General features: G+C 48.1%; 1 protein-coding gene across 1 annotated transcript; it reads right to left on the bottom strand.

The window, feature by feature from the left end:
- Positions 1-326: 326 nt before the first annotated feature.
- On the bottom strand, positions 327-13937 carry LOC144133320 (sulfotransferase 1B1-like). Its single transcript, XM_077666316.1, has 3 exons — positions 13558-13937; positions 7354-7698; positions 327-1021 (listed from the first exon to the last, which is right to left on the bottom strand). The coding sequence occupies exons 1-3, from the start codon at positions 13831-13833 to the stop codon at positions 665-667; spliced, it is 978 nt and encodes a 325-aa protein (XP_077522442.1). The 5' UTR covers positions 13834-13937; the 3' UTR covers positions 327-664.
- Positions 13938-17966: the final 4029 nt, after the last annotated feature.

The following is a 17966-nucleotide window of genomic DNA, read 5'->3' as shown; positions in this document are numbered from 1 at the left end:
GCCACTAGAAGCGGCTGCAACTAACCACTAAAGTTCCTTTTAAAAGGTCCCGTAAATTTCGTAATTAACGAATGTGGGCTGGCATGAACCAGTTAAAATGATTCGTGTAACTATATATTGCTTAGCCAACCCGCTAATAAAAAAAACATACTTTTTGAGAACTGCACAGACCAAGCTCGAGCTGTTGCCTTTGTCCGATTTCTGGGCATAATAACCCGCCTATTTGTATGGAATTGATGTATTTGAAAGCGTTTTTGCACGCTCTGCTGGCGCGAGTATCTGAAAACAAGCCCAAGAAGCCTCCCTTCTAAAAAAAAATCAAACGACTTCCATTTCATAAATTCTTTTAATTAAAAAAAGCGCTTTTTTGCTTCACTCTAGAGAATTCACTGCCACACTGCGCAGTCGGTGACTGCTTAATAGAGATCCTAAATCAAACGTAATAACTTAGTGCAAATATAGAACCGTGGCAGCCTCAGGGCTCTACGGTCCCGCATGTCCGCCGAGCCGTAACGAAGACTTACTTTTGCCCTAGCGCTGTCCTTAAGCCACAACCAAGACCCTAAGGCTGCCACTGGTACCCACAACGCAACGAAGTCTCCAAGTTCTCCAGTTGTACTGTCCGCCAGGCCACAACGAGGGCCCCAGGGCTGCCACTATAGTGCTATATCCTCTCGACATCACGAGTCAAGTCTGCGTGATAGCCGGTCCGTGGCCTCACGTACTCAGCCCAGAAGGCGTGCATGTCTGTGCCGCCAAGGGCGCGGTCGTATGCGTCTCTGAAGCGACGCTCCTGGTCTTCGGTGAAGACGGACCTCCAGTCTCCGATTATTCCCTTGCGGAACAGCGCGGCGGTCGGGTGCTGGCGCGAGAAGTCGCCCTCGGCGAAGTTCTCTACGCCGGTCATGTCCCGAAGCCTCTTCAGCGACGTCTGTTCCAGGAGGCGGTCCAGGAGACCTGCATCCGCAGAAAGTCTCGAGGCGGCCTCAGAATTCAGGAACTCGGCGAGCTTCAGCACAACCTGTGGTTGAAAGTCGCACGGAGCGAGACGTCATGGTATCAGGAAACAAATGTGTTCTATGTCATTTCGATAAGCCATGCATAGAGGGCATTACCAGGGGTAAAACATGTCGCCATCGGCTTCGACGTAGTGTGTCATAACCTATAAAGCTCGCTTTCACAGCGGTTCAGTGAAACTGCGCTCTTTCATAGAGAGTGAAACTCTCTCTTCTGCAGTCCCGCAAGTCATGCCTTCCAGGTGGTTAAGGTACACGTCGGAATTGCGCCACTTGGGGAGCACGCCGTCCTAGCCGAAGGTTACCAGTGTGACCCTGCCTAGCGCAGATAATTGCTCTTAGCGGCCTGTGGGCCCTACAGTCGAGGACAAGTCCAGTAGGCTAAAAAAAATTGGGCCACTTAAGCTCCGCCTTTAGGGGCATGACGCGACCGCGAAGCGTTTCCCCTTCAGTACGCAGACACGAACACTGTATCCTCTTTCACAGACACAATCATGTGAAAGACCTCACAGCATACATACAAAGCCCCGCTTTAACTAAGCCGCAAGGACGTGCCTACGTAGCGCAGCGGAAGCGTGTCTGACTCGCAAACCGAGAGTCAAGGGTTTCCGCTGCGTCGCTGGTGTAGCTGGGGCCATCTGTGGGAGCCTCTTGTAACAACCACCTATTCAATTAGGCCAGATTTTTCCGTCACGTCAACGGCAACGCCGACACCGGCTTTTCTCCGACACGGGTCCTTTACGATTGCGCGTAAAATACTGCTCTGGCACCTTCCAAATAGTGTGGTTCCAATCTGAAAAGGCTGCCTACTATTTAAGATGACCATGCGCACAGTGTACAAGTTTCTCCAATCCAATCCAGTACAGGAAACGTAAACAGGGGAAGGGCTCAGATCAACCTGACGCCTCTTCTAGATGCGCTCCCGTATGGTCTAAAGCTGTACAGCACCGAAGACACTCTTTTAATGGCTAGTTGACTTGGGTACGGAAAATCGCTCGAAGCGAGGGGAGGGCCTCTAAGTGCACGAACAACAGTGTTAGTGATTTCCGGATTGACATGAAAATAAACTCCGTACGAATGAGCGTGTAGCCGAGCAAGCAAGCAATCCAAAATGATTACACCATGACCACACCATTTTGATTACACCATGCAAGTACAAAGGGCATTCAATAAGTAATGCAAACATTTTTTTTTCTCAACCAATGCATTCAATAAGTAATGCAACACATTTTTTCTCAACCAATTTTAATCCGAAACTTTCGAAATTTCATGTGAGACATCAAAAACTTTGCGTCATCTCGTGAATTTATAACAATTTCCGATAGGTGGCAGCAGTGTCTAAATGTCTCAAAATGGCGGTTGCAACTGAGGCACATTTCAAACAGAGAGCTGTGATTTAATTCCTTTTGGCGGAAAAGAGACCATCACGAATATTCACAGGCATTCAAAAAATGTCCACGGAGACTTGGTAGTGGATAAAAGCACGATGAGTCGCTGGGTGAAGCGTCTGTCACCATCAGAACAAGGAAAAGGAAATATCTCCCGCGCGCCGGCCGGCAGCGCATAGCTGTGACGCCTGAAACTTTGCAACGTTAAGACTCTTATTCGAAGTGATCGACTAATCACAATCGAACAATTCGATGAACAAATTGACATTTCTGCTAATAGTGCTGATGTAACTGTCCAAAAGTTATGGTATTCGCTGGGTTCCTCGAAGCCTAACAAAGGATCAGAAACAACAAATAAAAACATCTGTGCCAAATTCCTTGCTCATTATGAGGCTGATAGTGACGATTTCTTGTCAAAAATCGTTACAGGCATGAAAAAAATTGCTAGCGCTTAAAGGTAGTTAAACCAAGTAAACGTGCGAAAGCATCTGTTCAGCCAGGTTGGCTCATGGTTTTCCTTTGCTGGGCGATCGGCACGTCTGAATTGAAATGAGAATTGGTTTTGGGGGAAAGGAAATGGCGCAGCATCTGTCTCACATATTGGCTGATACCGGAACCGCGCCGTAAGGGAAGGGATAAACGAGGGAGTGGAAGAAGAAAGAGGTGCTGTAGTGGAGGGCTCCGGAAGAATTTCCACCACCGGGGCGTCTTTAAAGTGCACTGTCACCTCATAGCACACGGGCACTTTGCGTTTCGCCTCCATCGAAACGCGGCCGCGGCGGTTGGGTTCGAACCCGGGTACTCTGGATCTGTAGTTGAGTGCGTCTGGCGACGATATTAGATTCAGGCCAAGCTCTGATCGAAGTTAAGTTGGCCGGTCTGGTCTGTTCGCGCTGCAGATGGAAGTTGATGAAGACAACGATGTGCAATGCACGGCGCGAGAGTGAGTTGCAGTGCTATAGGCTGCGGCGACAGAAAAGTGCTCTCGTGCACTGGCCGGTTCGCCGATGCTCGTCGCGATATGCTCGCGGCCTATAGGGCCAGGCTCCATCAAGACGCTATTGTGGCCGCAGGGCAGTGCGCGCACTCGTGAGCGAACTTTGGTGAGTCTCTGTGCATTCCTCGAACACACGGGCTTGACGTCCCGTCTGTTCTCCGTCAGGTAGCTACACGCAGTGACAGAACGCTCCGCGAGTTCTACCTTGAACGATTAATAACTGGACGCCCCACTCCAGTTGTAACCAACACAGTGCTGTGCGCGTGTGTGATTTAATTCCTCTACAATGAACTAATCACGCGCAAAACCTGGACACATTTCTTATTGTGTAAATAGTTTGTACATATTACTTCTCCCCCTATCCTCTCTTCCTGTCCCCTCACCTCTTTCATTTCATTTCTCCACTCTGCCTGCTGTCCTTTATTTCCGCTGCCCCAGCTCAGGTGCTTCAGTATCGATGGCAGATGCCGGGGCTAGCAAAAATCTTGTCCTTCCTTTTTACTATTATTTTTAATAAAACCACTACCACCACCACCACCACCACTGGCCGGCAAAGATGATCTGTTTGCGCCGCCACGGGTTCGAAACCAGGTGGCGGCAATATTCACTTTATTTGTTTAGGTCATGCTTCAGCGATGAAACTGCTTTTGCAGCTTTGGTCGTGAAGCAGAGCTTTCGCTCTAACATGGGTAGGCTCGAAAAAGACGGTAATCCCTAGAGTAGCACTACACAACGTCTCGTCGGAACGAGAAGTTACAAACCGCATCCTCCGCTGGCAATCTCATGACAAAAGTCATCTGGGACTCTGAAGAGGTTATTTTGATCGCCGTACTCCATCGTGGAGGAACGATACACTCCGAAGTTATACTGTAAGGCTATTCAGAAATTGAAGAAACAACTCATGCGCGTTCGACACCGCAAGACTGAGGTTTTCCTTCTCCATGACCCGCCGCTGTGGCTCAGTGGTTAGTGCGCTCGGCTACTGATCCGGAGTTCCCGGGTTCGAACCCGACCGCGGCGGCTGCGTTTTAATGGAGGCAAAACGCTAAGGCGCCCGAGTGCTGTGCGATGTCAGTGCACGTTAAAGATCCCCAGGTGGTCGAAATTATTCCGGAGCCCTCCACTACGGCACCACTTTCTTCCTTTCTTCTTTCACTCCCTCCTTTATCCCTTCCTTTACGGCGTGGTTCAAGTGTCCGCCGATATATGAGACAGATACTGCGCCATTTCGTTTCCTCAAAAACCAATAATTATTATTCTTCATGACAACGCGAGGCCGAACGCGCACCCAAGAAATCGCAAAACTTCGGTGAACTCACCTTTCTCATCCACCCTACAGCCCGGAGCACTCAACTTGTTTGTTGCAAATGTTTATTGACCGAATTCAGTACGAACCCTGTTGTTGCAGTCCCTAATTCAGGGATCCATTGGCCAAAGCTGCTGCGGCGGCCCTGTTTACGAGACATTTCTGGCCCCCAGGGCTTACGTTGAGCAGGGCAGCCTCCCACTGGTTAAAGGATGGGGAAGGGAAGGGGGATTTGGCCTTGTTTTTCTGGCATGCTCGTCGCATGTGGTAGAGATCCGCAATTTCTCCACAGTGCCGACATTCTGGCCCGTAAAGTTCTGGATAGCAGCTGTGTAGTGATTTGGGGCTGTGAAGGTGCTGGTTTGTATTTTTTTTATTGCGCTACTGAATCCTCCTTGATGTGAGTTCTTCGTCCTGGCTTAATTATTTCCAGGGTTTGAGAAATTCTGACCGTTCTAGACTCTATAGTACCGCAGGATTTCAGCAAAGGTGTAGAGCGACACATCATAGTGTTGATCATTCTGCGACGGTGCCCAGACTCAGCGAGAAGCTTTGCAGCAACGATATAAAGTAAGTCGTTGGCTGAGACTCAGACCAGTAAGTGGTACCATGAAGGCATACAGCATCTCCCAGTTAGGTGGCGTGAGATCATAAGCCTGAACGAGGAGATATGTTAAAAGATCATGTTTTCTAGCCAAACAACTTCGGAACAATATGGTGCAATCAAACCAACATTAAAACAATCCTGCTTTGATTGGTTTGGTTTATGGGGGTTTAACGTCCCAAAGCGACTCGGGCTATGAGAGACGCCGTAGTGAAGGGCTCCGGGAATTTCGACCACCTGGGGTTCTTTAACGTGCACTGACATCGCACAGTACACGGGCCTCTAGAATTTCGCCTCCATCGAAATTCGACCGCCACGGCCGGGATAGAACCCGCGTCTTTCGGGCCAGCAGCTGAGCGCCATAAGCACTCGGCTACCGCGGCGACCTGCTTTGAGAAATCCTGCTTGGAGAAAAAAATGGGTTGCATTACTTGTTGAATGACGTGACATTTTTTTGAGTGCCAGGTGTTAAGCCCACTGCACTTTTTAAATTGTTGACTTTAGTTACCGTGTACGGTATCCTCGCCAGATGGCCTTTGAGTGCGCGTTGGATAGCCAAGACAAATAAATGCTTACTGCTCTTTAAGCAGGTAGGACTGCAGGAGAAAAGAGAACAAATATTTTGAGGGTTGTCACAGCCCTTTCCTCTTTTCGTGCTCTGGCTACCCGACTGCAGATGCGTAAAGGATCTGAATGAACAGTTTTTTGACAGTGTCCTGCATGACATCGCTAAGGTTACCAAAAGAGTTGCAGATATAATAGGCTAGACTTGCATAAGTCCTCCCCTTCCAGGATTGCGTGCGATTTGCGGTATTGAGAAGCGTATAGGATTGGGCAAGTTGGTCCGACATGCTAAAGAGAATAAAGGCGCAGCAAGTAACGAGGGCAGCAGGAGAGCACACACATGCACAAGCGCCAACTTACAACCTTATTGTTCGGCTGCTACTACGCCGAATTTATACAAAGCAACACGCTGCACACTATAAACAATACGAAATCAGTGACGCACTTGGACGCGATGTGCGAAGCAACAAATCATGACAACGCGCATGGCAAACAACATGACGAGTGCACTAAGCTATACAGTAGCACGTGGAACATCCCTGTCGCAGATGACTAACTAGAAAAAACATGAGGCGAAAAACGGGAAGAAAACAAACTATAATAATAATAATGGAACGAAGAACATGATACAGCACCGACGCCAACGACGACGAAGCGCTTGCGCCCTCGTTCACTGAGGTATAAAAGAAGAAGTCCGTCGGTTGCTCGTGCTGGAACACTGCCGCTTGTGTCCCAGTCTCTCGCCTCGCTGGCTCGTAGATTACGTGTCCTAAGGTCTTCGTCGCCGGCGCTTCCAACGTGCCAATAAACCGCTCTACAATAATAATAATTGGTTTTGGGGGAAAGGAAATGGTGCAGTATCGGTCTCATATATCGGCGGACACCTGAACCGCGCCGTAAGGGAAGGGACAAAAGGAGGGAGCGAAAGAAGAAAGGAAGATAGAGGTGCCGTAGTGGAGGGCTCCGGAATAATTTCGACCACCTGGGGATCTTCAACGTGCACTGACATCGCACAGCACACGGGCGCCTTAGCGTTTTTCCTCCATAAAAACGCAGCCGCCGCGGTCGGGTTCGAACCCGGGAACTCCGGATCAGTAGCCGAGCGCCACTGATCCGGAGTTCCCGGGTTTGAACCCGACCGCGGCGGCTGCGTTATTATGGAGGCAAAACGCTAAGGCGAAGAAAACAAGCTAAAAACCTAAACGAATCAAGAACATATAAAAAAAACATAACGGAAGGCCGCGCCACAAAAAACAGGGAACGACGAAGAACGACTAAAAGCGGTAAAGTTGTAAGTTGGCGCTTGTGCGCGTATCTCTCCTGCTGTCCTCGTTACTTGATGCTGCGCCATTATTCCCTTTAGCGTGCGATACTGGGCTCAGGGAATGCATGTGATTCCATAATAAGCGTGCCCTGTGCGACATCCTGGAGGCTAGTGAAAGTATGGCAAAGGGCCCACACCAGCGGAAGCCGCTCACCTCCCTGGGCTGCGTCTTGAGCGCCTCGTAGTAGACGAGGAGCACGTTGTCGTGCTCCTTGCTCCGCTCGTACCAGGAGCGGGCCTGCCGGAAGGGCTCCCCGCCCACCAGTCCTCCGCTGAGGAACTCCTCCAGGAAGTGGTCGAAGCCGTAGTCCGGCGGCAGCCCCGTCAGGTGGCGCCTGCCGTAGCGCATGTGGAAGAAGGAGACCGCCACGTCGAACGGGTTGCGCAGGCACACCACGAACTTGGCCGCGCTTCCCGGTCGGTGCAGGACATCGGCCCGAAGGTGCGTCTTGATGAACCGGGGAGGGGGTCGCCCGGCCACTGTGGACGAGGTGCCGAGCTGCGTCATCACCGACGGAGTTAAGCGGACTGTGCGGGACAAAGATGCTTTCCCCGCTGATGTCAAGCCACCCATGTCAGCGCGCGGTAAAGAACCTCAGAACGGAGGCGATCATGTGTTCGAGCGCCGTACTGGAGACAGAACTAAGGGAGGTTTATGGTTTCATCATCATCATCAACATTAGCCTGACTACGCCCACTGTAGGGCAAAGTCATCTTCTATGATTGACGGAATAATGGCGCAGATCAAGTGACAGGACAGCAGGAGAGCACACACACACACACACAAGCGCCAACTTACAACTTTATTTTTTTGGCTGCCAATATGCCGAATTTATACCAAACAACACGCCCAAACTGTGAACAATAATCAAACAGTGATGCACATGGACGCGATGTGCGAAGCGGCAAATCATGATATCGCACAAGGCAAACAACATGACGAGAGCACTAAGCTCTACCGCAGCACGTGGAACATCCCTGTCTCAGATGACTAACTGGAAAAAACCAAGAGGTAAAAGACGAGACGACACAAGCTAAAACCTAAACTAATCACGAACATATCACCGAAGAAAAAATTATGACGGAAGGCCACGTCACAAAACCAGGGAAATGACAAAGGAGGACTAAAAGGGCTAAAAACATGAGAATGAAACCTGAACCGTCAACAGAACACGACAAGGACTCAGTGTAAAACAAGACGCATAAAACAAAACAAAAAGCCAACGAAAACACGGCTAAATTCGATGAAAGCGAATAACAAGGAACCTCGTGTAAAAGCGCAAAAAACCCACACTAAGCATGCTGACACGACCTTGTTTGATTATTGTTCACAGTTTGGGCACGTTGCTTGGTATAAATTTTGCATATTGGCAGCCAAACAATAAAGCTGTAAGTTGACGCTTGTGTGTGTGTGTGTGCTCTCCTGCTGTACTGTCACTTGATCTGCGCCATTATTCCGTTAAGCATGTCTGATCAACTTGCCCAATCCTTTACAGTTCCTAATCTTCCATGACTCTCCAATTAACCCTCTCCTTTGCCATCTGCGCCCACCGCATCCCCCAAACTTCTTAAGCTCATCCGGCCACCTAACTTTCTGCCGCCCCCTGCTACGCTTGCCTTCTCTTGGAATCCACTACGTTACCCTTCAGTAACTAGTCCATCATTCCCTTCTTATTTCCACGACTAATCCTTAATAAATGTTCTAATCCATTGTATCCCATATACTGATCCATCTTAATCCGCCTACTAATCGCTATTAAAACACTATGTATTAATTATCGGTTAACAATTTTTGATCCATTTTTGGATTTGCTTCCTCTGGCCTGTGACTTGTTCCTTTCGGGGTCACGCGACCTTGAGACGTCATACTTCCTTTGGCGTTAGGTGACCTTGTGACGGCACACATCTTCCGACGAACCAGGGAGTTTTGTGACACCGTACTGCCCCGGGATGCCCCTGACGAACGCCAATGCTACCAAGAAACTAGGTTGCTCACAACTTGGTGGGCAAGTTGTGATAAAGTCACAGCCTGCCCTGAGAGAGGTGACCTCTCTCGACCAACGATTAATTTAATTGCCAACTGCCACGGGGCAGGTTGTGGTGTGTTCACAAGGTCGCGTGACTTTTCTTGACCAATCAACGAATTTCGCGACACTGCACGGTGGATTCTGCTCCTGACGTGAATTCTAATGCTATCGCGTTAATATTACTCGTACAGCTATCGCCGTAGAAAACCTCTACTTACGCCTGAATGAAATAGAAAAAAAGGCAGAGGTTAAAAAAAAGGACAGCTATTTTCTCGCCATTTTCTTTTATCCTCTCAACGGCAGTTTCTGAACTGTGGAGTTCGAAAGCAACAACTTACTCTGCAATATCTGGCTTGATTTGCACATTTATCTAAGCCGGCCTAGATAAGCAGCTGTTGGTGCAGACGCACGTGCATAAGCCGATTCCCTGCGAGAAATCTGGACGCCTGAGAACCAGTCGCTGCAGGTTTGAAGCCCCTGCCGCAGACGAAACTGCCTTCTGAACGCCATATGCTGGCCCAAAAAGCTGACTCGGCGTTATCGGCGCGCCTGTCGCTTATCGGACAACGATGCCTCAGTTTCTTGTGCAACGACAGTCGGCAATTACGGCTCGCTCCAGAGGAAACACAGATACTCTTGAAAAGCTGTTGCAAAATGTTTTACGCATCGGTCGCGTCGGAAACAGCAGTGGTGAGATAATTTCCCCGCATACTGAGGGGCTACGGCGGATAAACCAATAAAAGTTGAATCCCTGCTACAACAGCTGCACAGGAAAAGCTTTACACCCCGAAAGGCAGTGTAATGACAGCGCTATGGTGAAATTATAGCATTATTCTACTATTTCAGTGATATAGCGCTAATTGTACGTGGAGCTGAATGTCCAGGAGAGACACGCAGGCTATCAGGGATGCCGTAATGGAGGGCTACGGATTAATTCCAGGTCACGTCAAGTTATTTGACATGCACGGACATCGCAATGCCCGAGGGAGTTTTTGAAACTTCGCATCTATCACGATGTAGCGACCGCACACGGGATTCGATCCTGCGACCTTAGGCTAAGTAACCGAAGGCCATAATCACTCAGTAACCACAGAAGGTTGCATGCAGTAAGGCTTAGCTGTTTGAGGCGCTTTCTCGAGGATTTTCGGAGCTGGCGGCATAAAATGAAATTGCAGAGCATGCATTGCTGAAGGCGCACTTCTTTTCAGAAGTTTCTAGGACACATGTTTGCAACTGAAAGGCACGGCCACGGAGCCAACACGGCGGATGGAGGGCATTTACGAAGTAGAATGCTAATGCTAGTTTCGAGCAGATGTTTTTATCGTATTGTTGCCCGACAGAAGTCAAGGCGGACTGCAGCTTCGCTCTATGCCCACCGGCTGTTAAATCATCATACTATCACTGCAGTTTTCATATGTTTCGGGTCGCCGCAAAGTTAACACAATGAAAATTGGTTTTGAGGAAAGGAAATGGAGCAGTAACTGTCTCACATATATCGGCGGACACCCGAACCGCGCCTTAAGGGAAGGGATAAAGGAGGGAGTGAAAGAAAGAAAGAAAGAAAGAACGAAAGAAAGAAAGAAAGAAAGAAAGAAAGAAAGAAAGAAAGAAAGAAAGAAAGAAAGAAAGAAAGAAAGAAAGAAAGAAAGAAAGAAAGAAAGAAAGAGGTGCCGTAGTGGAGGGCTCCGGAATAATTTCGACCACCTGCGGATCTTTAACGTGCAGTAACAATATCGTATCGTGTCATGTGTGAGGTTAGCACGCTTATCAAAGTTAAGAAACTCACGACGAAAAAAAGTTTGGAGGGGACACTTAAGCTCTGCCTAAAGGGTATACGACGCGATATGCAGAATTGGTCATTCTTGATTTTACATGCATTCATGGGTCCCTGGGAGTCCTCATACCACTCCTGGCGCAGTGGTGGAGTGGTTAAGTGATGAGCCACCGCCTGTAATGGCAGGTCATTAAATTAATCAATCAAATTAACATTAAACAAATAGCCAAATTATTAATAAATTAACCAATCATTAAAGTAAATGCCACCTGCCATGATGGGTTGTTTCTATGCGGATTTTTCGCCAACGGACAACGACGACGACTTTTCTTTGACACGAGCTCCTTTACGCTGTCGCGTTAATAATTGGTGTAACCAAGAGGTTCTCTCTCTGATTTCAACACATTCGATCAGTAAATGTGGTTCAGGTTGCTCGTCCAGTGTGGTTCAATAACAATGCTGGTCAGTGCGGTAACACTGTCCAAACCCCCTTGACTTGGGTCGCATAGGCCGAGGAAGGGTTCTCAACCGCAGTAGATAATGCCGCAGGTGTTACAACCATAATAATAAAACAGCGCGTAACAAAACAAATGTTTAGATTTGTGGACGATTTTTTGATCACCATTGACAACTCTAAGGCAGATTTTTATACGGACGCTGCAAATGTGATTGACACCTTTAAAATACATTTAACCGCATTAATTCTCACACATGAGCTTCCTGACAAGAACTCTATCAAGTTCTTAGACCTTAGACTTAAATTTCATACTAACCGCATCTGTTGGGGTTATAAACCTCGTTCAAAAAAAAAAAAGGCCTACTGCGAACGGTATCAGCTGATTCGAAACTGGTAAAGAGAGGCATTATCAAGAACTGCCTGACAAATGCGCTCAAAAGCTCATGCGAGCACATGATGCAAGAATGCTTGGCATTGCAGATTAGACGACTGTCTGATTCTGGGTATCCTGGGCCACTAATGGTTTCTGTGGCTGAAGGCCTGCTCCAAAAAATGAAAACAGCACGACGGTTCGACAAGCAGGAAGGCACCAATGAACAGCATGAGGATCGCAAGAAAGTAGGTGTCATCCCATAAATTCATCAGACCTCCCACAACCTAATGAAAATCGGAAAACGAGCAGGCGTTGAAGTTGTATTTTCATAAAACTGTCTATGCTTTGCAAAAAGACAAATCCGTGCGGTAACCAAGAGAAAAAAAGATGTGTAATTGACCGTCAGAAACGTTTTGTCCCTTGTGAAGAGGGTGTTGTCTACCGCGTACCGTTGTCTTGTGGCCATAAGTACATTGGAAAAAACAGGGAGATGTGTAAATAGCAGGTCAAAAGAACATGACTACAATGTTAATGAGAGCATGCAAATCGGGCCACCTGAGCCAGCACTGTCGCCAGTGCAAGATCCAGTCTAAGAAACGGGGCCGTCCAAAGCCGTGCATGCCACTTTTTGAAAAGGAGCCAAATTATCAACCGCCACAATGATAAGCATGTTAGAGAGATTATTGAGGCTCTTCATATTTCACGTGCAGGCAACAAGTGTGTGAGCGCGGCATCACTGGCACTATCAGCTAAAGAGCTCGCTTTTCTAAATCGACGGCAACCAGCGAAAGGCTGAGTTGTATAGCTTGTATTATCTGACCTGATCGCTCTTTCCCATTTCATGCTGTGGTTCATGCATTTATATGTAGCAACGGCAAGAAATAAACAGTTGACAGCGCTCGTGTCGTTCTGTGTTCCTCCTTTTGTCCTGTTTTGTTACGCTCTGTTCTATTATTATGGATCACCAACTCGCCCAACAACCAACACTTCTGCTGCAACCAACACAAATGCCTGCTCTCTACACAACCGCGGGTATCGTTGTTTGCAGCAACATTGCGCATAAACGTTTCATTGAAACATTCTGTCAAAGCTCTCTTTCCTTCTTTTAATGCAACCAACAGCACGCGTATGCCGCATTGCTGCCCCTGCCACTTCCTCGCACACCGACAGTGAAAGAGGTGTAACATTTTTGTCATTTTATTTTAAAGCACTACCTTTTCTCAGCTCGTGCCTCAGTTTCCCGCTGTCGTTGTGGGCGTCTGCAGCGCGAAACTTGGCAGCGCGCCAATAACATCACGCCGTGTTTATCTTTTGATTTTTTTTCTTGGCTCTGAGACCTTACGGCACGATTATTTGTCTTTCAACAATTGCTCGTTATTTACGTAACGACTTTTGTTTAATACGCACCGAATGTGCAGCCTTCACTAAAATTGATAAAATTCACAGCTGGCTTTAAGCTGCAACAGGGTTTTCTGGGGAGCAACTTTTGTGTCCTGAATAAAAAGTTCATAAATGACTGCGCGGTAAAGAGCAATTTCAAATGACCTCCATTATTTTTCCAAAGAAGCTGTAATGTTTTCGCTGTCAGGGTGTGTAAATCGTAATGTATTTTACTTTTCTGTGCAATTATCCAGCAGTGGCTTTTCTTTGTCTTTTGAAAGTAATTTTTGCCCACTGTGAGCAGAGTAACGCGAAACGTTGCGCATGTGGCTTTCAGAAGAGCTTACCAGGTCGATGTAGGGGAAGTGCTCCTTGAGCATATCTTGTACAGTTGGCATGACACCATCTTGGACCACATGGAGGTTGTGGATGCCCCAAAGTATGTACTGACACCAGGTGGTGCCGCTCTTCGGAAAAGTGGCCAGGACGACATCACCGGCTCTGGGTTCGTAGCTCAGGGCCTCACGCGCTAGCCTCGGATCGCTCAGAGGTAAGAAAAATAAGCCGTCCACCACGACCGGGTCCACTTCATAGTTCACCACGGGACGGCCTTCGGTCAGCATGACGGTTGCTCGATAAAGGAATTTCGACGGCGACTAGAAAGCACTAGGTGCACTTCGTCAGTACTTGTCACGACACTCCGCACGGTCAAGTGTTTCTAAATAAAACACCGGTAAAACCTTTAAAAAATTCTTACTTGTAGATTGTGGCGCCATCTATTGTCAAACAAATAAACTGTTCTCTGAGAGTCGAGCGTTGCTTGGAAACAAAGATAGCTGACGCCACATACCCATCCACAGCGCCTTTCACGGTTAGTTTCCGGTGTACTGGATAAAGAGGTACGGCGTTCGCCTGTTCTGTTAGGCTGAAGCTGGCGAACCACTTGTTCCGGGACGATCAGTCGCCGTCATGCAGCAGCTGCGACATTTCACTCTCGTCATATTAACCGCTGACTGGCCAAACAAGTGCCCCTACACGAGTTCAGATGCGCACGTCCGACTCCTACCGCTACTACCTCTGCAGCGACAGCTTTCGCAGCAAAAATCGCGACGTTGGGGACGCGCTGGGCAACATAGCACGCTATGCGCTTCAAAAGATCGTTCCAACCGCGAAGAGGTCGTTCAACGATAAGGAGAAAATAGTGAGAGAGGACTTAGCTGTAACCGAAGAAGCCCAAGTATGTTCCCTCTGTTTTTGCCGCTGACCCCGAAAGATTAATGCTGCGCAGCTGCGTAGAAGAGTGCGTTGCTTGATCGTTGCGGACGTCTGCCGACCCTGGCGACGATATTTTTCAATGCGCGCGCGGGTTAGACTGCAGATGGCCTGGACCCCTTAGACGAGCGAGTCGGGACGACGTATTCGCTGTTATCAATCAATCAATCAATCAATCAATCAATCAATCAATCGATCGATCGATCGATCGATCGATTTGAATTGGAAAGGAGAACATGAAGTGTCAGAGTCAAAGATGTGTAAAGAATGTGCGGCTGACACAAACGGTCCGGAAAGGAGCTGTGAAACTGAGCACTTGCAAGCCGATCTTATATGGCTTACTGAGAATACTCCTCCGGCTCTGGATAGGGTGGGCCGATGTAGGGGGAGGGGGGGTGCGGCACTTTTGCTTGAGTTACTAGGCGAAAGTGACAGGAGGAATGGGCAATAGGTGAGGTAACGTTTTTATGTTGTATGCAGATACGTAAAATCACCCGTACAATCACAGCGGCTGATAACAGGACCTAGAACTGAACTCAAAAGTGGCCGAAAGGAGCCGCATTATTTATTTTTGGTAGCACACTTGTCGCCAGCGGCATATACCGAGTGTTTCAGCAAACACATTTAGAAAATCTCGCAGAAAAAGGAGTTCAAAATATAAAGAAAACCTTTTCAGAAACGAACTGTCAGTTGCGGTGGACGCCAGTTATTGAAGCGTATGATAATAGGCGATATGATACGCAAACTGCGCAGCGCCATCTCTTGGCGCTCCGAGAGCTAGGCCCGCCATGTTGGTTCAGTACAGAAATCGAAAGCACAGCCCAGCGTTGGGCAGCTCTGCTGGCGAGACCAGTTCATCGCGGCAGACCTCCTTCATCCCGTCCCTTACGGCGCGGTTCAGGTGTCCAACGATATATGAGACAGATACTGCACCATTTCCTTTCCCCAAAAACCAATTGTTATTATTAGCCCAGCGTTGGGTTAAAACGGCTGCGCTCCGCTGCGTTGTGCACTTTGCGAGGACGCTACGATGCATGCGGGAACCGGTACGTTTCAGCATCTCGCTTTTCAATTTTTTTGTTGCTTTGTGCCGAGGTTTCAGAATACCGAATGCCACGCGAGGTAACGTGTCCAGTGCGCAGCTTTCGCTTTCTGCGCTCATTTTTCACAAAGCTTTATAGGTGATTTGCATTTAAATTGCGATACGGACCAGGGTATTTCTTCTCTCTGGACAAAATTTGAAGCCGATTTCGAGCATTTACTAACCTTACGCAAGAGCCGTTGCGGTGACTCAGTGGTTATGGTACTCGGCTACAGACCCGAAAGACGCGGGTTCGATCCCGGTCACGGCGGTCGAATTTCAATAGAGGCGAAATTCTAGAGGCCCGTGCACTGTGCGATGTCAGTGCACGTTAAGTAACCCCAGGTGGTCGAAATTTTCGGAGCCCGTCACTACGGCGTCCTTCATAACCTGAGTCGCTTTGGGATGTTAAATCCTCTAAATCAAATAAGATGAAATCATTAACTTTCCGCTAGCACATAGCGGTCGGACATGAACATATCGACGCCGACTTGAACAACGTAATAGATGGCAGATCATGGCCATGAACACTCAGTGCGCTCCATCTACAAACCACGATCGCTCATGCCGCAGCCAGCTAAGTGCACTCACAGAATCATATGCAGATTACTGCTTAGTTTTCTACGTGTTCTGTCGAGCTTTTCTCATCATCAGTTGCTTTTAAAAGGGCTATAGAAAGCTCTATCAACCGCTCAGCTGTTGTGATTGGTCCAACGCGCTGTTTTCCCCTAATGTCGTGCGATCGCGATCGGGTGTTATGCGCGTTAAATGTGCTTTTGTGACGTAATACACACTGTTAATAAAAACTGAGGTTTGAACGTTTTATTGTAGCGATAACTACACTACGCCACCTCTTCGAGCCTTCAGTGTGGTCACCCTTGGTCACGTGGTTGGTCACGTGGTGCGGAGCAGCTGCTGCTGCTGGTCGCCAAAACCGAGCCGCAACAGCTGTGCGCATGCGCCATGTCAAGTGGGACGAAGATGAAGAAGGAACGCCCAGCGAAACGGAGCGGTGAAGGGCTGACTTTGCAATTAAACTGAGTAAGTTCCACTAGGCCAGATGTAGCTATCGCGTCATCATCATCATCATCAGCCTGACTACACCCACTGCAGGGCAAAGGCCTCTCCCATGTCTCTCCAATTCACCCCGTCCTTTGCCAGCTGCGGCCACCCTATGTCTGCAAACTTCCTAATCTCATCCGCCCACTTAACCTTCTGCCGCCCCCTGCTACGCTCACTTTCTCTTGGAATCCACTCCGTTACCCTTAAGGACCAGCGGTTATCTTGCCTTCGCATTACATGCCCTGCCCAAGCCCATTTCTTCCTCTTGATTTAGATTAGGATGTCATTAACCCGCGTTTGTTCCCTCACCCACTCTGCCCGCTTCCGGTCTCTTAACGTTACACCTATCATTTTTCTTTCCATGGCTCGCTGCGTTGTCCTTAACTTAAGCTGAACTCTTTTCGTTAGCCTCCACGTTTCTGCCCCGTAGGTGAGTACCGGTAAGATTATGCTGTTGTACACTTTCCTCTTGAGGGAAATTGGTAAACTGCCACTCATGATCTGCGAGAATTTGCCATATGCGCTCCACCCCATTCTTATCCTTCTAGTTATCTCCCTCTCATGATCCGGATCAGCTGTCACTACCTGCCCTAATTAGACGTATTCCGTCACAACTTCTAGGCTCTCGCTGCCAATTGTGAACTGTTGTTCCCTTCCTTAGGCTGTTGAACATTACCTTGGAACATTACGATGAACATTACGCTATCGCGTCACTCTAGGTTTAACCAGAGCTAAACCACAGCCATATTTTTTTTAAGAATCCCTGCAATCGATATCCGCGGCGACAAACTTTTGTCGCCGCGGATATCTGCATCTTTGCCTACAATATTTTGAATTATGTATGCGTATACTTTCTTCTTGTTAATATGGACTGCTAACAGTGCAATTACACTCCAACTGCGCATTTCGACGCCTCGTTGAATAAATCATCAAATCAAATCAAATTTTATTCCACAACAAAAAAAAAAGGTACGAGGACGGCAGGTAAGAGCTGTGAGAAGCAGCTTGAGGAGCCCTCCCCCTACCACAAGCGCAGCATAAAAGCGTGCGGCTAAGGAAGTACAATACACTTGGACAAAACGCATGCATGAGTTAAGCAAAATCGTTCGAACAGGAAAGCACCAGGCAAAGAAGAAAAATGAGTGTATGGCATCATTATACAAACATTTCACGCAGTTCTTTTGGTGACATAACAGATATGTCAATGTTAGTCTCTCTTAATAAGCGATTTAATGCACTAGCAACGACGCCGTGTTCTGAAACGGTGACACTGAACTTGCATCATTGCAGTTAAAGGAATCGCAGATCGCCGAGGGACTTGCGTGATCACAGTGCTATACA

The sequence above is a fragment of the Amblyomma americanum genome, chromosome 5 (genome assembly GCF_052857255.1).
Source record: "Amblyomma americanum isolate KBUSLIRL-KWMA chromosome 5, ASM5285725v1, whole genome shotgun sequence".
Classification (NCBI taxonomy): domain Eukaryota; kingdom Metazoa; phylum Arthropoda; class Arachnida; order Ixodida; family Ixodidae; genus Amblyomma; species Amblyomma americanum.
The sequence above is the reverse complement of the archived record's forward strand: the minus strand, read 5'-3'. Positions and strand labels throughout refer to the sequence as shown.